At 34.2% G+C, this 26983-nt stretch overlaps 2 protein-coding genes across 2 annotated transcripts in view; one reads left to right on the forward strand and one right to left on the reverse strand.

Moving 5' to 3' along the window:
* The window catches only part of LOC127841551 (transforming growth factor-beta receptor-associated protein 1-like), a 42132-nt gene extending 25946 nt beyond the window's left edge, over window positions 1–16186 (reverse strand). The window contains exons 1-5 of the mRNA XM_052370452.1: window positions 15991–16186; window positions 12664–12716; window positions 6081–6174; window positions 4495–4593; window positions 2838–3029 (exon numbers count right to left, since the gene is read on the reverse strand). Coding sequence (XP_052226412.1) covers window positions 2838–3029; window positions 4495–4593; window positions 6081–6174; window positions 12664–12716; window positions 15991–16065 — 513 coding nt within the window. The 5' untranslated portion in view covers window positions 16066–16186. The remainder of the gene's footprint in view (window positions 1–2837; window positions 3030–4494; window positions 4594–6080; window positions 6175–12663; window positions 12717–15990) is intronic.
* A 31-nt stretch (window positions 16187–16217) lies between these two features.
* Window positions 16218–26983, forward strand: part of LOC127841552 (nose resistant to fluoxetine protein 6-like) — a 79637-nt gene continuing 68871 nt past the window's right edge. The window contains exon 1 of the mRNA XM_052370453.1: window positions 16218–16258. The gene's annotated coding sequence lies outside the window, so the exon portion shown is untranslated. The remainder of the gene's footprint in view (window positions 16259–26983) is intronic.

Genomic DNA, 26983 nt, shown 5'->3' on the forward strand with positions numbered 1-26983 from the left:
AGATAATTGGTCAGTTACCATATTTTAACTAAATATTTTGACCAGTTTCCCTTTTTCAGCTCAATTCAACAGTCGAAAATGCGCATAATATCAATCTAAAACATATTGGCGACAACAAAATGCGGTGTGTTCTATCCAGAAGCCCTGGCGGAAAATGTATGGCGTGACAGTGTTGTGCCTAAGGTTAATGAACTTCTTCGCCGCCAGGGTAGAGAGGAGAGACGAATGAGGAGAGATGCGGGCACATCTGCCGACATCAACGGGTACATGGAGGACCTGCACGGCATGCTTCCCGAGATAAACACCTCATGCGACACTTCGCTTCTGTCGCTTCTGAACAACAGCATGTGAATACTTCTACTGAATGTAAATTATGTAAATACTGTATATATTTTTCTGTCGCTTCTGAACAACAACATGTGAATACTTCTACTGAATGTAAATTATGTAAATACTGTATATATTTGATATTCACTGTGCATTTCGAATAAATACCGAATTTATAATGTTGTTGTTATTACGTACATACATGTATATACAGGATTCTATCTATTAAATAATGCAATGTTATATGCTAAGGGGAAGCCGCAGGAAAAACAAAAACAAACAATTAATTCAACATGAACGAATATCACGAGTTGTTATCAAATATTCATAACCTGATATGTAAATTTATAACCGGTAACAAATCGTTATAAATAATAACTAACTTGAAAATGAAGGATGACATGGGCTACGTTAGAAAGTAAATATTGATTAGATCAATATAAAATATCTTACATCAGATATTGTTCACAACTCGCCATGCAAAGCATTGAGAACAAGCGGAAATGTCAGCAGAAAAAGTCGGGAAGAAGCACAAAAAGTTACAAACGAGCAAAACAACTCTAACGAAAATACCGCATGAAAGAGAATGATCCGGAATATCATTCTCTATATACATGCTATATTTACTAATTTTGAACTTCTTTCAAAGATCTTAAAGAACTTTATTTCAACAAACGAGTCCAGTGCTGAAATGGAAGAAACCTGAAAGACACAAAATATAATCTGTTAAAATACATGTATATGAATAGAAAAACCCAACAGTTTACGATTGCAGTCGTTGCAATCGACAGTTGACAATTTCTAAATTTCGTAGCATACTGATGCAGTACGTTATTTCAGACAGTACAGGCCGACGCAAATAAATTATTTAATACTCACTTTCTTTATAACTCGATATGTGTTGTTAAAAAACGGCGATTGAATTGCTTAACACCATACCAGTTAATAGACTTGATGATCTAAGCGCTTTAATTACGATTCCGACTTTACGTGCTGTCCGAATTTAAAGTGATGGGCATTTTGTTACTGTTGAATTGAGCTGAAAAGAAACGGGTGAAAACAATAAGTTATAATGAATGTGGTATCTGAAATTATCTACAACTCATCTTGTTACCTGTTGTTTATAAAAAATATATATTATTTTCGATATGTTACATGACTCACCCATCCCTCTAAGCTGAAATGATCCGTAAAACCAAATTGTGTCATTGTGTCGTATGAAAGAATCTGCATGAAAACTACATTTAGACTCGCATCGTACATCGATTCATTTCTGTCGTAAGTTGTCAAAACGAAAGTACGTTGATATTCAAATGGATTATTTTTCTTTTCGGGATATTGTTTAATTATGTTGATGCTGCATTAACAAATGCAAGTGTATATCGAGCGAAAACACAAAAAATAAACAACGGTTACGATACACACCTACATTGTATATTGTAAATACTGTTAGTTGCCCATAATATCACTTTAAGTACGCATACATTTGCACATACATGTAGTTTATTATGTTCATTTGTACATTGTACATGTACATGTAAATTTAAAACTCTTGAATGACCATCGCAGACAGGTATTACATGTATCAATGGCCGCGCGGCATTGCGGTGATCACGGGTGTTCCAGTTAATGATGACGTGCAATCGCGGCGATTTCGGGTGTTCGCCGAACACCGCGGTCAGTAGCGTGTCCGCCCCCCGCGAAATGTCACCCATCGGGAAAATTGAACACCGCGGACACGCGTTTTTGTCAAAGTACACGTTGCCTGTACTGTATCTGAAGAGACATAGAAGTTATGAGCATTTTTCAAAACCTAAATGCAAAACCTAAACACAAAGTGTGACGGAAAGACAGACAGACAGACAAATGGACAGACGGACGGACTGATGGTCTGATCACTATATGCCCTCCTTTGGGGGCATAAAAAAAGTTTAGGACTATCTATTATATAGTGGAAAAAGAGCATCGCATAGCGGGTTCCAACGCTCGGTTGCGGGTGCAGTTTTGAATAAATGAAAGCTTGCAAGAAGAATATTATAGGTAACAGTGACCTTGACCTTTGACCTAGTGACCCGGAAATGGGTGTGGCATGTAGAAATCATCAAGGTGCAGCAACATATGAAGTTTCAAAGTTGTTGGTGGAGGCATTATGATTTTAGAGCCAATTTTAAGGTTTTAGCATGGCGGACCCCGGACGGCGAACGACGAGCTGGCTATGACAATACCTCTGATTTTCTCCAAAAACAGCCGAGCTAATAATAGACTAAGGATTATAATTCTTATAAAAACTTATCGAAGCCAAAATGTTTATTTATGATTGTTGGCACATCAAGGTAATTCATCTGTTGAAGCTTGAGCAAGTCCTTAGTCCCCCCCCCCCCCCCCGATAGTTAAAGAGAAGTTGACAACACAAGCTTCAGGACTTTTAGACGTACAAAGCAGATTACAGACAACAAGATGCGCATAATACTATGACAGATGCTGGCTCAAGTAGTGACATGCATACATACTATGACAGATGCTGGTTCAGGTAATGACATGTCCTTCACGTGGTTAATGCGGTCCTCTGTGATGGTGTACAAAGCAACCTGCTTCTTCTTCAAGGCCACACAGACTTCCACACAGAACGGGTTGTTACCAACGGGTGACTCATTCAGACAGAACTGGGTCACACCCTTGATCTTAGCTCCTCCCACAGCCGGCTGTTCATAAGTCATTAGTTTAAATCATGAAATAGTTATCAAAATAATAGGGATGGCATCGAATACCCATATCGGTATTCGAATATTCGCAAATCCATTCAATCGATTATTTGAATATTCGCATAAAACGGCTGGATTGATTTAACTTCTATTACTCAGTTTTGTATCCAGTAGGGATTTTAAATATAAATTGACACAGAAATACAATTAAATATACAATTGTTGGGTTGAGATATAGAAAGGAAATGTAGCTAAATAGTAAACACAAACTTTGAAAAAGCCTATTTAGGCGAAATATATCAGAAAAGAGTGAAACTTGTTCTGGGTTAACTTCCATTGTTTTGTAAGTTATATGCGTTTGCTGAATACGAGGCTGTTTATTAACATTGCTATCCAGTAATTGTATCGCTGTCGGCTAATACTATGACCGATACTGTAATCGGGCACAAATAAAAGGAAAAACATCATGTCATAGAATTTTATTTTTATTTAAAATTTTAAAGTAACCATAGCAGAAACTAAATTATTATTCGCTAGTCAATTAAAGCCCTTTATTGGCACCTAATTGACAGATAACAGTTCATGCCCTTTCTTAGAGTGTTTATATTGGATTGCGCAATTTGAGTAATTCACACATTTTAATGGCTGTTCATACTGTGATCACAGAAACTTAATTATTATTCGCCAGTCAATTGAAGCCATTAAATGACACCCCATTGACAAACAACAGTTTCGGCCTTTCTCAGAGTGTGTATATTGCATTGCGAAATCAACGCTGTTACGGGCCGCGTTATCAGTTTGACACGAAGAATGTCACATCAAACATGTTAATCCTAAATGATTTTGGGTGCAAAAAAGTAAGCGGCTCGCAGGTCATTCAATATTAGGGCAATTATGTTTGAACAAAAAATGCGAATATGCGAATATCAATTCTGTTATTCGAATACTGACCATTCAATCAAATATTCAAATAATTTTGCCATCCCTACAAAATAAGTAATTTTTAACCCTTTCCCACTCAGAGTCAAAGTGAAAATTGCTATGTGGAAACAGCATAAAACATAAACAGACTCTAGTAACTCGCAGTAGGTTCAGGTTTTACGCTGTTTGCTGCTCATTGGTATCTACTGGTTGGAAATGAAGCCTTTTAAAACTTGAATCTAGTAAGAAAGGTCTTCAATGAAATTAAAGTTTCTCAGGGACTACAAACATCTTAGTGGTAAAGGGTTAAAACAAAAAAACCTATTTTCAAAACCGTTGACAGTTTAAAACGATCATATGCAAAGCAAATAAAAGACAATTTAACCAAAAACATGGAATATGCACCATATGAAAACAACTTTTACACAAAAAATCATTATTGATCTAGTCAAATGCTGGATAATAAGGCATCACATTTATGAAATGTCCTACAAAATATTCATAAAAAAGTCACCAAAGTGACTGCAGCAGGTGCAGGCCTTACTTCTAGATCTAGCATGTTGAGCATGGAGACAGTGTTGTCACAGAGCACAAGGATTCGATTCAAAGCAGAGGCTGCCTTTAGCTGGGCAATAGGCTTTTTCTGAAACAATTCATGAAAGCACAAATATAAAATCTATGCATAACAACAACATGAAATATTGTTTAAAATTTTCAATCAAAATTTTACTCTTAAAACTGTGCTCAGACATGAAAAACAACGCATCTAAAAGTATTTAGCTTTCCACTGCACACCTGCTGAAATACATGAAACAATTCACACAAAAAGGGGGCATTATGGTCCTTCATTGTTCACCTGAGTTCACAGGCACCAATTAATGCAGACTGGTGAAATACATGTAGTTTTGACCCTACATATTAAAACAAGGCCTTCAAATCTTCAAGATAAATATTGTGAACAAGTTTCATCAAGATTGAGCCATAAATGTGGCACTTGAGTGGTAAAAAGGTTTCTTCAGATTTGACATGTTGACCTGTTTTGAGACCAGTCTGACCAGATTCAATGCCTGGCCTTGATAAAGATAAACATTCTGACCAAGTTACACCAAGCTTCAGCCAATAATGTGGCCCCTACAGTGGTAAGATTCTATTTAAAGATTTGACCTGGTGATCTAGTTTCTTGACAAAAGTGATCCATATTGGAACTTGGCTTAAATATTGTCAAGATTAACATTCTGACAAACTTGAACAAAAAAACCGTCGGAGACGGGTGATGCTCCCCAAAGTTTTTTTTGTCACAATATTGCACTATATATTAAGATAAAAGGAAACGTTTTAAGGGGCATAACTTTGGACAAAAAAATATGATGGATGGTTTAGCAACTTAAAAATTTCAAAGGGCCATAACTCTCTAAATAAATCATCTAACCAGAACCCACAAATAACATGCGCATCTCCTCAAGGTAGTTAAGCTTCCCATAAAGCTTCATTGAATTCCAGTCAGTAGCTGGGGGGACAAGAATTGCACTATATGTACAGTTTATAGAAAATTTCAAAGGGCCATAACTCTGTAAAAAAATCATCCGACCAGAACCGGCTGATAATATGCACATCTCCTCTTGGTAGTGAAGCTTCACATAAAGTTTAATTGAATTCCGGTCATAAAATGCTGAGAAATAGCCCGGACAAAAATTGTGCAGGGATGGACACACGGACAGACGAAGCGGCGACTATATGCTCCCCCCAAAAATTTTGGGGGAGCATAATAAAGATTGAGTAAAAAAAGGTGACCACTAGAGAGATTACAAGATATGAACAGCATTTGACCTGGTGATATTTGTATTCTAATCATGTTCATCATAAATGTGGCCTTTGAAGTGATAATAAGGTTATGCTTAGATTTGACCAAGTGACCTAGTTTTTGTGTGAGCAATTTACCCATATTCAAAAACTAACAAGTTAAATATTCTGACAAATTTTCAAGTTAGAATCATAAATGTGGGCTCTTCAGTGGAAACACAACTATTAGTATATATTATAAATACAATTCTGAAACTACCCATGTATATGAAAAGTACTCCCAAAAATCAAGATTATTTACCAATGTAATATGTACATGGTATTACATACCAGAGCAAGGTGCTTTTGTCCTTGACTGTTGCTATGAAACAAAACTTTGCCACTTGCATTTGATCTCTCCTCTAACATGTAGTGTAAAACAAAACTGAAATATAACAAAAACATGCATGAATCCAGAGAGGCACACCACTTTAATAGCCTTGTATACATGAAACAGGAGCTGTCCCAAGACAGCGCACTCTTCTATTCATCTTCTTTGATAGTGTTATGTACAGGTCAGTCACCTGTTATAACAACAATTAACAAGAAACCATCAGAGATGGGTGATGCTCCCCAAAGGTTTTTTTGTCACAATATTGCACTATATATTAAGATAAAAGGAAACGTCTTGAGGGCACAGTAGTTGGGGGGGGTGGGATAATAATTTTTTTATAGAAAATTTCAAAGGGCCATAACTCTGTGAAAAATCATCCGACCTGAACCCGCTGATAATATGCACATCTCCTCTTGGTAGTGAAGCTTCCCATAAAGTTTCATTGAATTCGAGTCATTAGTTGCTGAGAAATAGCCCGGACAAAAATTGTGCACGGACGGACACACGGACGGACAGACGAAGCGGCGATTAATGCTCCCCCCAAAATAAATTTTAGAGGAGCATAAAAAGTTGAAAGTGAATATTCTTAAAGCAACATCTTTAGTAAGATGAAAAATTTAATCTGAAAACGTTTATTAAACTTTGTTCTCATTGGCTGCACCTTCACACATGTGAGGCAGTTTAATTGATAAACATTAGATAACCCCATAAAAAGGTTAAATAGTAGATATTTTAACCATTTTTGTACACACCACATACATGCATGTGTGTATTACAATGTATATGTAGGTTTTAAATTGTGCATAAAGTTGCTTATTTGTGAAAAATTAGCACAAATGTTTATGGAAAACAGGACTTAAATTTCTCATGTCCATTTAGAAACCATTTATAGAACAAGAGGGCCAAGATGGCCCTGAATCGCTCACCTGACTAACCTTGCCACATCAACTTAAATTCTATCAGACCCGTATACAATCCCAAGCAGGGGTTCCGCTGTCGATCGCCATTGGCGCCAAATGGCGCTAAATTTTTAAATGTGGCTCTATTTTTTTTTAAAGTGGCGAATTTAAAAAAATCGGTAAAATCCTATCCGAAAATGTACTGCGAGTCAAAAGCACGCGACCGAGCATAAGCGGCCAGCGTCTGTCAGTTGTAAATATTGATTTACGACGATGTAAGCGACCTACAGTGCAGAGTGCATTAGAAATCACCGAAGCGTGTAAGTGTTACAAACGGTGTTTTTACTGCTATTGTCAAGTTTTATGGGGGTTATTATCGGATTAACGGCTCCTTTATGATATTGAGCGATAAGTTAAGTAACACGGGGACAAACTGTCACGATGATCAATAATTATAATGATTGTTAGGGCCGCTATTTCTTTGTTAAAATAAAAACCATGGGGCTGGCAAAAGCATTTAATTTCTCCACATCAACAAATAAAAACTTGTTTCAACAGGTATTTTTGAGCATTTCTGTTTAATAGATTCATTATTGTAATGTTCTGGGAAGGATATAAATTGATTGAGATAACAACAATTTCTGAATTAAATATAAAACATTCACTCGATGTACTATATTTCGGATATGTTAAATTCGGACATTTAAAGATAGGGACATTTATGTGTTGGTTTGATGTTGATAGTTTGTAAAAATATGTTTTATGTTATTTCAGGCAACTAGAATGGATGGTGGCAATTATCTGGGCCTTTCTGTCAGAAAAAGGCGTGAACAACAGTCATTTAATTGAACCTGGAAATCATCCACCACTAACAGAAAACTTGTTAACAACAGAAGCTGATGTATATCATGTCCAAATATAACTGTTAAACACTTTGAAGTGAGATGCTTTATTTTCTGGTTTCCTTTCAAATGATGAACATTGGTGTGATTTTATGTTTAAATAATTAATTTCAAAACATTTATGCAGCATACTGTTTAATACATTGATGTTAACATTATTATATTATTTTGGTTATCTGTGTTGTTTATCAAGTTGAAAAAAATGTTATTTATATACAAATAAAGCTTATTAAGACTTATGAAGGTATGACTTATGAAGGTACTTATTGTTTTTTTTTAATGAAATATCATACTTTTTAAAGTGATAATATAGTCAATGACATTAATGTAGTAAGGTTTCTCAAAATGATTGTTCTTATTAATAAGGTGGAATAACCGACAGTATTCACGTCGCGAAAAAGTGGCGACAACTTTTTTGGGGCCAGTGGAACCCCTGCCAAGCCACTGGCCCAGATTTCATTAATTAATACATTCTGACCAAATTTCATTACGACGTGAAGAAAATGTGTGACCTCTAGGTTTGTTTTTCAAGATTAACAAGAGATGTGTTTGTCAAAAACACAATGCCCCCTATTGCGCCGCTTTGAAGCCATATATTTGACCTTGACCTTTCACCACTCAAAATGTGCAGCTTGAGTTACTAGCAACCCCTGTTAAATTTTAAAATTTGTCATACATTAGTTTTATTAATTTAGCTAGATAGATATTCCAAAAAGCTTTCCAAAAACAGTTTGAATTGTTAAAATATCCCCACCGGAAGAGAAGTTATGACAATTTTTGTCATGGAAATTTTGTCGATTTATTGGAAAATATTGGTTCTTATTACTACATAGTAAATGCGTCAAATCACATCACATTCGCCTTATGTTATTATAGAGAAATTGACATAACTTTTGTTCTAAAGAAGATAGAGAGTTCAAATTTGTATTTTTTCATGCTCTTTTCATTTCTTTACTTAGTTTTTGCATAGTATGAACTATTATGAAGATACATTAATATCACAATTTTTCTTTCGACTTTTTTTCTCAAATAAAGACATCACAAAATACAACAAAACAACACAACATGTCACTAATATAAAAAACTAAACATTTAATGTAGACCAAGTCCATTTGATAGTGCAAAATCAAGTTTAAATTTGCTAATTTTTTCATTCTGCAGATCACAATTGGTTTTGTTCTGCTGTTCACAGAATGGTCCGGGGAACTAGGCCTTTGTGTAATATCCTCAGCTGATCCTGAAAAGAACAATGAAATTGTGCTAAAATAAATATAGTTATAGTTTTCAATGTTTAATCACAGGAGTTTAAAATTCTATCCATAAAGCTTATCTTATGGCTAAAAAATATATACCCCTATATAATATATAGACTATACTATATAGCGGTATATTTTTTATTTAGCCATTAGATTGGCTTTATGGATAGAATTTCAAACTCATGTGGTTTAATGTAATATAAATATAATATTCTAGGATTTGTTAAAAATAAATCCTTCAATGTAAACCATTATTTGTCTAAATTCCTTAACCACCAATTATCAGTTACAAATACTTTGAACATACAAAACTCTGTAGTCAGTACTGATTCTGAATGTATTAAAAAACAACAACAATTAAATTGAACTGGAACAAGGCATTATTCATTATTTAAAATAACGATTAACGTTGTTGTTTTTTTAATAAATATTTTCTAAAATAAAGAAAAACGTTCGAGAGAACGTTATGAAAACAAAAACACAATGCCAGTCAATGGTACAAACGTACTGAGTTCGAAACAAACAAATTAAATCAAGTATTTCATACGCATTAAACATTACAATTATAGGTCATTTGACATTAAATATATACTTAGAAACACATTTAAATACTTCGGTTGTGTTTATTTGCATTAGGTTTTACGTATTTTGCAACATAAATGCAATAAATAGAGGCATTTTGACAGCACTGTTGAAACTCGGTACGAATATCCACATGACCAATGTGAATGTAATTTGATCGTCTGTTTTGTAATGAATAAAGGGAAATCAACATAAAAAATGATATAATTAAAATAAAAAATAACTTACCATTTGATTGCTATCGTTTTTCTAGGTTTATATAAAGTAATTTTTGAAGAAATCACGGTTATCGATCACGCTATCAGCTTAATCAAATTTTCCAATATGGCGCCGCTATTTCGACTATGGCCTCGTTGAAAATTCCCCAACACAAGGTTTTTAATGATAAATGCGACGTACTTAATATCGTTTCCGATTTATAATTCTGGTACCAAAAGAAAGATCAGAGCTTATATTTTGTGATTTTTGTGCGAAATCAAAACAATAACATTACTTTTTGAAGAAACTTTCATAGACTTTTGGACTACTTTTTGTCGCGTAGACTTAACATAGCACAATTTCGCGAATATCATCGGAAACGTTTTTCATTGGTGAACATAAATATATCAACATCATTAATATTCAAATAACCTTGACAGGTCGCAAATGTGTTGTAAACAATCAGGGGTCAGCGCAGATACTCGAAAATGCAGTAAACAAAGGAAATGGGACACAGATGTCATATTAAAGAGAATTTATTTTTCTTTCAATCTGCATTTATATTAATTTGATTTTAATAAAGATGTTTTATTAACATAACTTGTAATGGAACCACTATGCAGATAAGCTGATTTTCTTAGCAGTGATTTTTTTTGCTCAAAATTACAGCCGATTTTCGGCTGCTTCCCAATCGCAAAATTCCACGTTTTTTCCCAAAAATCTGACCAAAATCTCCCAAAAAAAGCCCAATTTCCAAAAAAAAAAAATTTTTTTTTTTTTTTTTTTTTTTTAGAAGGAAGTCTTATATGATTTTATGATTTCTTAACTCTAGATCTCAACTTTATTTTTTAAACATCCTACAAAATATATAACTATAATTTAGTCCTTTTTGTCAATAAATAATTCCCAAATTTGCCACTTTTATTTATTGAAAAAAATCCCAATTTGACCAGACTCCTTTTCCCAAAATTGCTAGAAAACCCCCTGAACATGCACTTAAAAACAATATTAATTCTGTTACTTATAATCATATTTATAATGCTTGAGTTTTCCCAATTTCATGGTTTATCGTGCTATTTTTCCCAATTTAACGGTTTATCACGCTAATTTTCCCAATTCAAATGGCACAGGCTGTAACAAATAAAAGCAAAAAAAATCACTGCTTAGATCTTCCACTGATAAGATAAGATCTGCTGGGGTTGCTAGAGTTACACATGTATGCAAAATATCAAGTTGCTATCTTCAATAATGCAAAAATTATTGCAAAACTTTAACCAAAGTTGAAGTTTTGGGACAAGCAATGAATGACAGACAGATCAGATTAAAACTATAACCTCTATTGTCTACACAAGGTTTTTCTATTATTTGACCTAGTGACCTAGTTTTTGATCCCAGATGACCTAAATACAATCCAAACCCAGATTTCACCAAGATAAACATTCTGACCAAATTTCATAAAGATTGGATGAAAACTGTGACCTCTATTGTCTACACAAGGTTTTTCTATTATTTGACCTAGTGACCAAGTTTTTGACCCCAGATGACCCAAATACAATCCCAACCCAGATTTCATCAAGATAAACATTCTGACCAAATTTCATAAAGATTGGATGAAAACTGTGACCTCTACTGTCTACACAAACAAATTGTTGACGGACACACGCACGCACACATGCACGCACGCACAACAGACGCCGGACATCACAAGGTCATATAAGCTCACCATGTCTCTTTGTGACAGGTGAGCTAAAAAGGACATGTGCATAGTAACAAACCTTAGCAACCTATCAGAAGGGATGGACCAATGATAATCATTATACATGGTAACATATAACTCTTAAAGGAGGTAGACCTAGCAAGCAATTTGACAAAATTTTGCCTATTCCAGTGATTTTTTTTGCTTTATATTTTACAGCCTGTGCCATTTGGATTGGTAAAAAAGCGCGATAGTCCATGCAATTGGGAAAAATTTAACACTATTAATATGATTATAAATTACAGTAAACCAATTGTTTATAAATGCATTCTTTCTAAAATTTATATTATAAAGTGCTAGGGAATTAAATTGCTGAACAATAAACTTAATAAACCAATTATTTACTGGGAAAGTTTGGCACATTTTTTTGGAAATTTTGGTCAGAATTTTTGGACAAAAATGTTACTTTTTGGCATTGGGAAACAGCCTTTTACTACTTTTTGCAATTGGGAAACAGCCTGTACGAGGCTGTAATTTTGGGCAAAAAAAAATACTGTATTCATACATGTAGTTAATTGTTTGTTTTTATGACAAAGATTACACATTTAATATAGATTCAGATATTTGGTGTTTTTATTAAAAAGGCCTTAAACAAAGGATACACATGCTCCTTCATGCCACAAAACTCAATTATTATTGTTTTACCAATCCTAAGCAAGGTCTGCATTTAAGCTAACTATAAATGCATAAGTCCTGTTCTGAGAAAACTGGGCATAATGCATGTGCGTAAAGTGTCGTCCCAGATTAGCCTGTGCAAAATGCTTTCAAGTTGCTATCTTCAATATTGCAAAAGTCATGGGCAATGTTAAAGTTTTCGGATGGACAGACTGACTGACTGATGGACAGTTCAACTGCTATATGCAACCCTACCGGGGGCATAAAGATGTACAAATACGCAATACAATGTATTACAATTTCATACATGGTACAAGAATGCTAACACTTACCAGTCAGTTGTCCCAATGTACAAGTTCTTGCCACAGACATCCATGCATTCAATCTATAGTTTAAAAAATATTTTTAAACATTAAAAAAACAAACATAATTTTGTACACAATGCTCTATAATAATAATTCTTGAGTAATTAATAATTCAAATGGTTTCAGTTACCGGTACATTTTTTTCTAATTTATTATTTAGAGAATTCCTCAATCCACACTATTACTTTTATACTACAGCATTCTAAATGTGTAACAACACTGTCACACCAAACTGCCAACCTTTAATACTATGTCCATTTGCGTAAATCACTGATAGCCATAGAGAGAATGTGTTGTGTTTTCTCTCTTAACAAATCCAATTTCTGTAAACCATAATGCAAGGACTTTCTTAGTGTTTTCATTGCTTTTATGCTGCAATCTCTTTGCATTAACATGACACATATTTTTGACATCACAGCATCAACGCAATGTTTCCATATTTCTTCTATGCCTCTAATGCCTCATAAGCGTTTACACCATAACTACACTAAGATCTGGGAATGCTGTGGGGTTGCTGCTGAGTCTGCTATTGTCTATGTACCTATTCTTTGTATTTCTATGAAGATTCAACTTTATAACCCACAAATTCTAAACTGTTCAATTATATTACTGCTGCATTTATGCTGCCTTATTTAAAGCTTTTCAGTTAAAAGACAAAAAGTAGTTGCCATAATGTTGCCACCTTTGGCGTTCTTGGCTTTTTGACAGAACTTCATCCCATCTCACAATGACCCCTAACTAGATTTACCAAAACTGCCCGTTTATCACAAAAACAAAAATGATAAACAAGACTATTGCCAAGCAATATAAGTCCCCTACTGGTGAAACTCCATCATTTTCAGATTTTTTATTTTTTATATCTTTGTTGCCATAGCAACCAGAATTCTTGACGTAGGAACAAAATGAAATGACGTCCATATTGCCATCTGTCCATGTTTCAAGTTTCAAGAAAAATACTTTTAATTTAAAGTTATCGCAGGATCCAGAAAAGTGTGACAGGCTGACTGACAGACTGACAGACAGAGTGCAAACCATTAGTCCCCTCCGGTTTCACCAGTAGGGGACAAAACATTTAAAAATGTAGCTTTAAGCATTCTTATAAACAGTATGTAGAAATGCCATATGCTTCTACTATTGTTGAGAGAATGCATTTATCCTGTGCACTTTCGGCAATTCTTTTGCGCTTTTGGTACTATTACTGAAAGCGCGTGATTTGGGTAAATCTAGCAACCTCACAATGACCAACGCAGGGCATACTATGTGATCCTTATGCATCCTGGTTTGCTGTAAGAAAGCAGAAAGCATGCCAGTCCGGATTGACAGGGGTATTATATAGAAGAGATTGACTATTAAAAAATTGACAATTGTTTAATCAATTCATAAACAATTAAAAATCTTACATCAACTGACCTTATAAAAAACAAAGCTGTGTCAAACTAAGAATATAAATATAAAGGTGCAACTTTGCAACACTTAACAAAATTCAGCATGCCACAACCTATTTAATCATTAAACATTTCTTACAATAATTATGGACACAATTTTGTTTGGTGTTGCAACATTTATTAGCCTGGAACCGTGTAGTCTCATGGTACTAAAGAAAAATCATGCACATCTAGGAGTAAGTTTTATGGGTACATACAGCGCTACAGATAAGCTTTTTGGGGTAATTGGGTAATACCCTTCAAAATAAGAATGAATTGGGTAATGGAAAACGTGATTGGGTATCCAAAAGTATGATGCCCGCTCATATAAAAAATAATTGGGTATTTGTACCAAAACAAACAAGTGAATTGGGTATTTGCAATAAAACGTGAATTTAGCTTCTCAAAACCGTACCTACATAAAGTCACTGTTATGAATTCAATCGCAGTATAGGTTGTTCCATCTTTCTGCTATCAGATTCAACAATCTGAAGACAGGGGAATTTCTCAACCCACTCATCGAATGTGTTTCTACTTGTTTTTGTTCCAATAATATGGGCCAGTACTTTTGTTTTAGAAACCCAACACACCCCATCATAGGGGTTTGGAACGGTATTGTGGTAGTATAATATAGTGTATTTTGACCGAAAATGCCCCAAACAAAATTCATTATAGTCATCAACTATGCCCATTGCAATTGTTTTATATTTAGATTAATTTACCACGACAAAGGAATCTAAATGTTTTTGTATTTTTTTGCGCAACTTTTCGTCTGCCTCGAGACGCCATTTTGTTTGACTCGCATTTGTTATCATCTAAACGATTGGTAAATACGTTACCAGATAAAAACAAGCGCTTGTCGATTAAGACTCGATTCAAAACGGCCAAAACAAAACGGGATTTTTCATTACGCATAGAAGGCGGCTCGAATTGGGTATCGGCGATTTGTTTTGCGTACCGGTACGCACAGATTTTGAAAAAATTGCGTATCCACCTATTTTTTATTGCGTATTTACGCAAATACGCAGCTTATCTGTAGCTCTGGGTACATACATACAGATCATCCTTCTTTCTGATTAAACCAAATTCATGTAAAAATAAGTTTGTCTGTAAATTCGAATTCAATCAACCTAAAACAGCGTAACAAACACAATATCTGTAACCATCTATATCAATTTTGCGTGTTGTTAGTGGATATATGCTCAAAACTAAAATAATAGTGTTAATAGTCCCCCCCACACCCAATAATAAAAAACATAATTAAACTGAAAATCAAATTTTTTAATTGATCTATCTAACGGAGGTTCCGTATAAAGTCTGTGTATTACGATTGGTTGATAAGGCACAAGAACTTTCTGGAATTTTTGGAATACTTGGCATTTTCCATTGCAAACACTTACACATTTCCATAAACCCTTTATGTGTTTGAAACTTTGGATTAATTTTATTGTTATGCAAGTACACCACATCACGTAAGTTGTGTTAATTTGAACCTTTGTGATATATATACGAACTGTTTGGAGGTTTTTATGCTAGAAAATAGTTTATGTTGCTAATATTACCGATTAAAGTACCGCCAAGATTTTGGGCTGGAGACTTGACATGGCATATGCCGTATCCAGTTGCAACTCCCAGCGACCAGGAGGGTCAATAGCTGGGAGTTGGATTGCAACTTTTTAAATAGTATTTAACAAAAAAAGTTTAATCAACATTAGATGACAAAGATGCAGGCTACAAGAATACTGATTCTTACTTACGAGCCATCAACGATTACATAAAATGAGGTATAACTTCAACTTTAAGGTAGTGAATGGCACTAGCAAATAAAATCAAATGAATTCGCCAATAAAGTCAATATTTATCCGGTTACCTGTGCTTTTGTCTTTTCAGACATTCGATGTACCCGTTCGATCGCGGGCACAAGTTCAAATGCTTTTATACTCATGGTGTGATTTCAATTGGTAATCATTTGAAACTATATAGTATTTAACAATTTCAAAAATAAGTTTATCGAATTATCTCTCATGGGCGCTGCCATCTTGAATTTTATAGTGACATCTGTCGGATACACCTCCTTTTTTTAAAGGGTGACAACTCGTACACCGGCTGATACGAGCTGCAAGGAATTGTGCAAGCGTGTATGTATTAAATACTTATTTTCTTTTTATTGACAACCATTTAGATGTACATTATTGAACAAGTAATTTATTTTTCTATTTTGTAAAAAAAAGAAATATATAAACGGTTCGATTTTCATTTTAACGATTGCAATATTATTTGGAACGTACATCATTAAATGTATGCACGTTGCGTAACTAGCATTCCTGTCCGTAGTATCGGCACTCTTACTGCTTACGTAATTTCGGAAGTGAACAAATGCAAAAAACGCATGTGTTATCACTGTTATGAGTCAATCTATAGTTAAATGTGTATTCTTAGACAAAAAAACGAAAACTGCAATTTACATTTTAAATCGTCATTGTTTTAACAAAATACTGGCTGGACTTACCTACTGTAGTAATCTGTTACATGTACAATTGTCTCATAGTATCGGCCCTTCTGATTAGTTGCTAAGATGTGTTTCTATGCGCATGTGCTTGTTCTAAAGAATGATACTTAATGGAAAAATGAAAATCTTGCTCATGTCGTTATTAAAATATTTGTCCATGTTATTAAAAAATAAGCGGCATATAAAACATGTGATAAAGCTCATAACTATTAATCCATAAACAAACCAACATAATTGTGTGTTACATAATTAAATATCATAGTATCACCCTGTAATGAACATGACCTACTTTCCAATGAACATCAGGAATAATTAGAATAATCTTCGTTATAGTCATGGATAATCATCAAATAAATCACAACTTTTAAAAATAAAAATAAACAATACAGCACTTCTTGATTTTTTTTTTGTTCAAGTCGCGATACTTTAAGTAGGGCCACAAATATGAGAATAAGGGATTACATGTTAAATTACAAATCTTAAATGTGAATTGTCTGAAAGGAACTTTTTAACCAAGGGTACCGTAATAACTCTAAGTTTTTGGACACTGTAATTTAATTTTCGGTCACCCACTTGTTTGGCCAAAATAATAAAAAATTGTGAATCTAAATTTTTGGACAGGCAGGTTTTAGTCTATCATTAATGACTCAGAAAGTATTTTTTACAGCATTATTTTAACAGATGTTGGCACTGCATGTATTCCCTTATCTTGTGACACTTTGATCATGATCAGGTTTTATAAACGGATTAAGATAATAAAACCTTGGAGATGCATGCCTGAGAGCAATGGACCATATCATTGGCGTAGTTGGGTAAATTACCATGCATACCAGTAGATAACAATCGCTACAACCATCAGCATTTTAAATGATATAATATTCCTATGAAGGAAGCATTATCTTTATTTTCATTTTATTTTTTGTTCTGTATCATTTCAGGCAAGAGTAAGCAAAGCTGTGAAGTAGTTTTTATTTTAATGTAGAAACATGCTTGAACATTGATTCATTGCTTTTGTTTCAAAATAGTTATAATTTTTGGACATTTAATTTTTGTATCTAAATTTTCGGACACCTTCCATAACATATCAAAATTTTTGGACATACAAAAAAAATGTTTAATTGTCTGAAAACTTAGAATGATTATGGGAGGTAAAATGACAATTTTACAAATACATGAAGCGGCTCTAAAAGTGTGATTTGAATGTGTAGAAAGAAAATTGCATTTTAACCAAGTATTAGAATATCATATATTTAGATGGTGAAAATATAAACTCATAATAAGCAATGTGAGGCCACAAACAATGTCATTTCCAGTAGGATAACTTTTATTTATGATCCTTTACGTGTGATTTGAATACACATGCAATTAATAACACACATTTCATGACGTGAATATGCTACTAACAAGTGACAAAAACCAACAACAACAATTGAAACCTTTTTGTATAATTTTAGTATTTAAAACATATTTTTCTTATTTTTTATCAAAGTCAGTATTTTATATTTTAGAGTTTTCAATCACCTATATCGCCAATGGTGACTGAATATCTCAGCTAGTGATTTAAGTTAAAAATCTAAAAAGGAAAAGGGGGATTGTAAAAAAAAATCAAGGTTACTCCATACCAGGTCTTCACCTGGCTCCAAAATTTCTTTAGCCAAATTCGTCTTGCAATGGCAAAAATTCTTCCAATTTTCGCAATTGTTAAGGTAGCCATTGGCAAATTTGGCAAATGGCAGAGTAAGTCCTGTATACATGTAATAGTATTCCCAAGTTTATAAGAGCTCGGTCAGCAGCTTGAGCATGCAAGACTCTGAAGAATCGCCAAGCGGAATGGTAATTGTCTGTAGGTGGATTGTGCTTTCACTTCATCGTCTGAAGAGGGTCAGATTGGGGAACTTCTTTGAGCCGCTTTGTTAATCAAGCAAGCATTGTCATCTTACAACCCGAACATTCTCTCCCGCTGACTTCCAGAACTTGAAAGGATCGCCAAGAGGAATTGTTTGTTCGTAGGTGGATAGTGGTTTCACTGCATCATCTGAGGAGCATTCAGTGCATACTGTCATCCCTACCTGGACCTCCTCTCCCGCTGACTCCCAGATCTTGGAAGGATCGCCAAGCGGAATGGTAATTGTCTGAAGGTGGATAGTGGTTTCATTACATAGCCGGAAGAGGGACAGGAGCAGCAGAAGGGGGACAGAGTAGAGGACAGACAGGGTAGACCTTGGGGAGAGATTCAGGCCAGGATTTCGAGGGGGTGTCCCTATTGATGGGTATTTTGTGAGGTTTACAAATGTTAATCATTATTTTAATAAATTTTATTTGTTTTTCGCCTTTAAAATATATTATTTTGCGCTCTGCTTTTTGTCTTTGCCATGGCTTACAGAGGAGTCATTTAACTTACAATGTAATGTATAATCTTCAATACAGTAGGTTCTTGTGCACTGCAAACTGAGAGCAATCCGTTGCCTGTTGAAACCTAATCAGCCAATCTGGCCCAGTTTTATATTTGAACTCTATGACCAAAGGGTATGTTAAATCAAGTGAACTGAGTCAAACACATCTAATCATGCAGCCCTTATATTTTATGTGTTAAACTTTTGGCTCAAAGTTGAATGGAAATGATCACATTTCAGATTACATGTATGTTGTATTGTAATTATCATGATCACGTTTCAGAACAGTGACATCATTGTTCGTTTTATTATACATTATACCCCCACAAATGAAGTTTAGGGGGGTATATAGGCGTGAGCTTATTAAGCGTCCGCTCTCGAATTTATCCCCTGCCATAGGCAGAGGGATATTGTTTTGGCGTTGTCCGTCCTTCTGTCCGTCCGTCTGTCTGGAGCCATATCTTGGAAGTGCTTTGGCAGATTTCATTGAAACTTGGTATGAGTATATATATATATGGATAAGGGGATGATGCATGCCAAATGGCATTGTGCACCATCTGTTAATAATGGAGTTATTGCCCTTTGTATCTTAAAAAAATGCTTTTTTGTGTGTCTGGAGCCATATCTTGGAAGTGCTTTGGTGAATTTCTTTGAAACTTGGAATGAGTATATATATGGATAAGAGGATGATGCAAACCAAATGGCATTGTACACTATCTGTTAATAACGCAATTATGGCCCTTTGTATCTTGAAAAAATGCTTTTTTGAGTGTCAAATATAACACTTTTGTGTCCAGAAGCATCTTGGGGGGGGGGGGGGGGATATCAATTCAATGAATTTGCTTGTTCAAGTTGTTTTCATCAGATCTTTACCAAACTTGGTCAGATGTTGTATCTAGATGATGTCTAGGTCAAGTTAGTATATGGGTCGTGGCGGGTCAAAAACTAGGTCACATGGTCACTTAGTGCGTTTTAAACATTAGCATGGTGTCCGCTCTCTAATTCAAGTAGTTTTCATCCTAGCTTCACCAAACTTGGTCAGAAGTTGTATCTTGTGATAAGATATAAGTGGTTATGAAATTAGTCTATGCACATTGTAAATTAGCAGAAATACATGTATACGTATAAATATCAACCCGTTTTCAACCTGAAATCCATTATTGTATAAGCAGAAAATAAATTTTGCTCCCCACATAAAAACATGCTCCAGTCTTGACATTTATGAATGCATCTAAAGGTTTTGCTTGCTTGCAGTTCTGATGACTTATGAATGAGCTGCATAAGCCTTAAGCTTGTGCCTCACCATGCTCTTAAATTTAACTGTGTGCTTAATAAGCATTTTGCTTTCAAAACTAGGCCATCCTTAAAAATTTGTTTGTTTGGAAATTTGGTTGGGTAGCTAGGTAGGGATTTTATTTTTTTATTTTTATTTTTTTCTGACATTGAACTCCGACATATACAAAACTGTAAGATAATTATCAAATAAAGCTCCAAGTCTTCTGCCTCATGAAAGGAAATTGGTAAAGATTTTTCTGCACCGTCCGTATCACCGCACGTGTATTCGTAAGTCTATTTTTTTGTATAAAGAACATCGAAACTATTATATAATCGACGAAAAATACTTTATCCGGAAACGAGAGTCAGAAAAATTGTACGCATTTTGCACATGAAATAAAATGTGCATATCGTTTGACTACAGAAAATGAAAACAAGTAACCTAGCAAATACGTAATTAATATACTATTTGGTTTACATATTACTTTACAATAGCATAGTTTGTGAGTAAAAAACAACAAAGTAATTATAACATTTTAATTTCAATCAAGAACAGAAAGGTGTAACATCTTCGACATGTAACTAATTATTTAATTATCATCCTTTAATTCAGATCGATAGACAGTACAAAGTTGTAAAGTGATCAGCTTAAAAATAATTTATTGAGTGTAACGCTTCTTTTCATTATTTTTTTTATACGACTTTTGCCATCGGTCGTTATATTGTAGGCAGACGACAATATCAACTGTGTATTCCATTATCTGCGCATGAATGACCCGATATTACCCAATAGCGAACTCAATGTTGATTGGCCAGCTACCATATATGCTTCAAAACGTTCATGGAAACAAAGAGAAAGATAGTTATAAAAAACCAATCCGGATTAAAATGGCGGATGTTTTCAATGAAATTTAACTAGATTTTAGCAAATTTGCAAATTATATATTTCTTGAGCCAAATTTGCTATATTTTCGCAAATGGCGAACGACAGTGCAAGCCCTGTAATAGTAAGCATTTATTCCAATAATAACACGTTCGCAATGCTCGCGCTGTCGTTCACCATTTGCGAAAATATTGAGAATTTGGCTCAAGAAAAAAATCTAAAGTTTGGCAATTCAAACAGTTAACGAAACCCGGTCTCTACCCAATTACTGAATTAGACATCGCTTGACCTTATTGTTATTGAAGTGCACATAATAGCTGGCCAATCAACATTGAGCTCGCTTACACATGACATGACGTTGTCGAATGAAACGTGAGAATGGGTGGAGCTATCGGATAATTTTGTGTCATTCATGCGCAGATGTTGTATAATTTGAATACACCTTCAATATCGCAGTCTGCCTTCAAAATAGCAGCCGGTCGTATAAAGAGATAAACAAATGAAACAAAAACGTGACAATACCCGTCAATAAATATTTCTAAGCTGACCACTTTTTATCTTTCTACTGAATATTTACCGATCTGAATTAAAGAGTGATAATTAAATAATTAGTTATATGGCGATAATATAACACATCTCTGGCGATTGCCGAATTAAATTGAACGGTGATTATTAATTAATTTGTTTTTTTTACTCCCAAACTATCCTGAACGACAGCAGCGTGTTTTAATTAAAGGGATACAAGAAAACAGGAGCGGTTTAATTTAAAGTCTAATTAATTGCATATGCATATGTCAAATAAATAGGCGAATCAAATAAAAACTGGTATGCGTTTTGTTCATTGCTATTCTAGATATCCTTGAAAGAGCATTCAATTAAATGACACAAATAACCGGAAAGGAAAAAAAGAGGAAAGGAAAATTTATTTTAGCGGAAAGAATTTTCGGCGAGCAAAAAAATATTTTTTTGGAAAGTAACAAACAAAAAAATCAGACGGGCCGATTTTAGTGGGTCGGTCGGGTTATGCAAAACAAAAGAATTTTTATGTATGGCCCTATGGACTGCAAATCATATTAATGAATGGATGTGTATGACACATGCATGTTATGATTGGCATCATTCATGTAAAAAACTTTTTATGTGGAAATTCATTCTATCACAAGTGTTCCTTTCTAAATAATGGTTACTAAAAATATTATTGGATTTATTCTGCCAACAATATTTTGGTAAATTGATTGGACATAAAGAAAAAAACTAATATTATAAATATCCAAAACAACATGTTTTGAGTTGAAAATTATGTAAACATATGTTCAGTTTATGTTTTTATTAGCTTTTCTTGTTTTTTTCAATAAAAACTCTTATAGTTAAGAAAACACTTGATGGGCATGCATCCTGCTGCAGTTGAAAATTAAGATATTTTTGTGTGTATATTTGAAGTAGAATCATTAGTTCTTGGTCAATCCATGACAACGTACACAAATGTTCCTTGAGGGCCCTCTAACAAGCGTGTACATGGTTCTGCTTCCCTGCACAATATTGCCGCCATAGCACAAAATAGAAATTTGTCTTAAAGCGGCCCATCCACACACAATATCATTGTCAATTTTATTGTCAATAATGAAGATTGACAATAAAATTGATAGTGAATCAGGGTTGTTATTATTAACCGATTGCCGATCGAATTCATTGGTTAAAATCACCAGAAAATCAGTTGTTTTTCCCGAATCTTTAAAATTTCGATCGGAAGTTTTGATCACGCAAACCGCCAAAAAATGACGAGGAATAACCGTAGTATTGTAGAGCGACGCCCAGTCATTCAGTCAGTCCATTAACTCCGCCTAAGAGCTACTGTTTTCAATGAATTTCTCAGGAGTGGCCAATATTGATTTTTCCAGCTGTCAATCAAATTGTTCTTGGTAAGCACGTCAACCAATCAGCGCTCATGCACCCGAATACACGCCGACCCCACGTGAAACTGTATCAAATAGCTGTACATTTCAAAGATTATTACTGACCGTATCTCAACAAATGTAGCACTGTAGAGTAATACAAGACCTAAATCAACAAACCGTCAAGGTTGCATGAATAAGCCTCTCATGGTGGATATAAAAAGACACAGTTGTTTTGGTTTTGACTTGTATTAAACAACAGAATTAATTTTATTAATAAAAGTTAAAATCACCTGTTAAAGTCACCAAACATATTTATTCAATGTGACAACAGTTTTCATTTAAAATATATAGAAATGATTTAGAAAAATGAAGATGACAGTTTTTATGTAATTAGATATTATGCATATGATGTTGATCCCAAATTATTATATTCAGTAAAAATGTAGGTTTGTGTCTTTAAAAATAGAAGAGAGCAATGTTGTATGTAAAAAAAGAGTCCTTCTCTGGTTAAACTAGCATATACATCAGATTCATTTTAATTGTGAATTGTGGGGAAGGCCTGTAAGGGTCTGGTAGCTCGCCATATTTTAATAATTGGACTTCAATATTTTAGGATCTCGAAAGTTACTGAATGTATCTTATTAATTAGAATATTTTGTGGACTTGTTACTTAGCAAAATAAAATGTCAATGAACATTTCATCGGACTTGTGCATTAATTGTCATCCCAGTGGACTATGTTACATTAGGCTTGAACTGAAATTTTACTTGAATGTTAATTGGTTGCATACTGATCAAGCTGCTAGGGTTTGCAATTGTGGCCAGTGGGGTTAAGTTTAGTGTGACTTAAAATACAAAACAATTCCTGCTCAGTACATTCTGCTTGGATGGATATATTTTAAGCTCGACTATTATATATGAAATATAAATAGTGGAGCTATCCAACTCGCCCTGCGTCGGCGTTAGCATTCCTGTTAGCGTGCAAATGTTAAAGTTTGCGTACCACCCCAAATATTTTCAATGTCCCTTGACATATTGCTTTCATATTTTGCATACTTCTTTACCAACATGACCCCAACCTATAAACAAGAGCAGACAACTGTATCAAGCATTTTGTAAGAATTATGGCCCTTTTTCACTTAGAATATGCATATTATTGATAAATCTATGTTAAAGTTTGCGTACCACCTCAAATATTTTCAATGTCCCTTGACATATTTCTTTCATATTTTGCATACTTCTTTACCAACATGACCCCAACCTATAAACAAGAGCAGACAACTGTATCAAGCATTTTGTAAGAATTAGGGCCCTTTTTTCACTTAGCATATGCATATTATTGATAAATCTATGTTAAAGTTTGCCTACCACCTCAAATATTTTCAATGTCCCTTGACATATTGCTTTCATATTTTGCAAACTTCTTTACCAACATGACCCCAATCTATAAACAAGAGCAGACAACTGTATCAAGCATTTTGTAAGAATTATGGCCCTTTTTATGTCCCCGACTATAGTAGTGGGGGACATATTGTTTTTGCCCTGTCTGTTGGTTGGTCTGTTGGTCGGTCTGTTGGTTGGTTGGTTTGCACCAACTTTAACATTTTGCAATAACTTTTGCTATATTGAATATAGCAACTTGATATTTTGCATGTATGTGTATCTCATGGAGCTGCACATTTTGAGTGGTGAAAGGTCAAGGTCATCCTTCAAGGTCAGAGGTCAAATATATGTGGCCCAAATCGCTTATTTTATGAATACTTTTGCAATATTGAAGACAGCAACTTGATATTTGGCATGCATGTGTATCTCATGGAGCTGCACATTTTGAGTGATGAAAGGTCAAGGTCATCCTTCACAAGGTCAAGGTCATTCTTCAAGGTCAAACGTCATATAGGGGGACATTGTGTTTCACAAACACATCTTGTTTGTTTTTAATTTCAATAAGCATATAGCCGATTTTACAGTATATTCAGCCACTATTCAGAGTTAATTTACTTTTTATACTGAATGAAAACATTTTCAAGAAAACTTAGACATTTTATTAAACATTTCATGTCTTTACAACAAATAAGGCAAAGTAATTGACATACATGTATCAGGTACTTCCTTAGTAGCATGACCATTCTAGGATGGCACCCTAGCAACTCAGTAATTGGTTAAAATCTTCCAATCAATCTGTTATGTCATCATTTTTCTAAAAAAACATTTTATGTTTAATTTATTTATTTTAATAAATCAATAAATTAATATTGTTGTAGACTAAAAAAGACAAACATACTGATTTAAAGTGAATATTTTGAAAATTATTGGAATTGTACTTTACATGTGTAGCAAATTAAGTAAAATCTTTACCAAAGTGTTCTTTTCCAAACTACCGGTATATATACTATTAAAGGGGCCTTTTCACAGATTTTGGCATATATTGAAGTTTGTCATTAAATGCTTTATATTGATAAATGTAAAGATTGGATCTAAAAAGCTCAAGTAAAAAATCAAGAATAAAATTATAAAAAGAAAAAAAAGGAAACCATCAGGGCTCGAACCACTGACCCCTGGAGTCCTGGAATAAAAATCTACCCACTTAGACCACTCGGCCATTCGTGGTCATGTAATAAGGCATGTATTTTATACTTTATGTAAGCAATCCTCGTAGTTTCACAAAATAAAACGACAACAACAGAACTCTCAAAATTATTCAATCATTTCGTTTTAGAGCATGGTAAATATATCATAATTTCCAAAATAAGTGGGTGTTGGAAGTTAACAGAATTTATAAAACTACTGAAAAGAAGAATAAACTGAAATTTGTGTTTTTATGTCCCCCACTATAGTAGTGGGGGACATATTGTTTTTGCCCTGTCTGTTGGTTGGTTGTTTGGTCTGTTGGTTGGTCTGTTTGCGCCAACTAAGATTTTGCAATAACTTTTGCTATATTGAATATAGCATCTTGATATTTGGCATGCATGTGTATCTCATGGAGCTGCACATTTTGAGTGGTGAAAGGTCAAGGTCATCCTTCAAGGTCATAGGTCAAATATATGTGGCCAAAATCGCTCATTTTATGAATACTTTTGCAATATTAAAGATAGCAACTTGATATTTGGCATGCATGTGTATCTCATGGAACTGCACATTTTGAGTGGTGAAAGGTCAAGGTCATCCTTCAAGGTCAGAGGTCAAATATATGTGGCCCAAAACGCTTATTTTATGAATACTTATGCAATATTGAAAATAGAAACTTGATATTTGGCATGCATGTGTATCTCATGGAGCTACACATTTTGAGTGGTGAAAGGTCAAGGTCATCCTTCAAGGTCAGAGGTCAAATATATGTGGCCCAAATGCCAAATTGCTTATTTTATGAATACTTTTGCAATATTGAAGATAGCAACTTGATATTTGGCATGCATGTGTATCTCATGGAGCTGCACATTGTGAGGCGTGAAAAGTCAAGGTCAAGGTCATCGTTCAAGGTCAAATATATGGGTTTAAATTGCTCATTTAATGTCACTTCTGCAATATTTAAGCTAGCAATTTTATATTTGAAATGCATGTGTATCTCATGGAGCTGCACATTTTGAGTGGTGAAGCGTCAAGGTCAAGGTCATCCTTCAAGGTCAAACGTCATATAGGGGGACATTGTGTTTCACAAACACATCTTGTTTTATTCAATATTTTATTAGCTAAATGTGAGGGGTCTTTTTTAAGCAATTTTATTAAGAGTTTTGGACCAAAATCAATGGTAATATTACTTTTAAATCATTTACTTATTGGTATTCAACAAGAAAGTGGTAAAATATTTGCGGAAAACATAAGAATTTCTACAAAACTTGTCTGGTTAAATTTTCCGAATGGTTACAGAAATTATCGATCGTTGGTTTCTGAAAAAGAGCATGTCACGGGTTC

Source organism: Dreissena polymorpha, chromosome 1 (genome assembly GCF_020536995.1).
Source record: "Dreissena polymorpha isolate Duluth1 chromosome 1, UMN_Dpol_1.0, whole genome shotgun sequence".
In the NCBI taxonomy this organism is placed as follows: Eukaryota; Metazoa; Mollusca; class Bivalvia; order Myida; family Dreissenidae; genus Dreissena; species Dreissena polymorpha.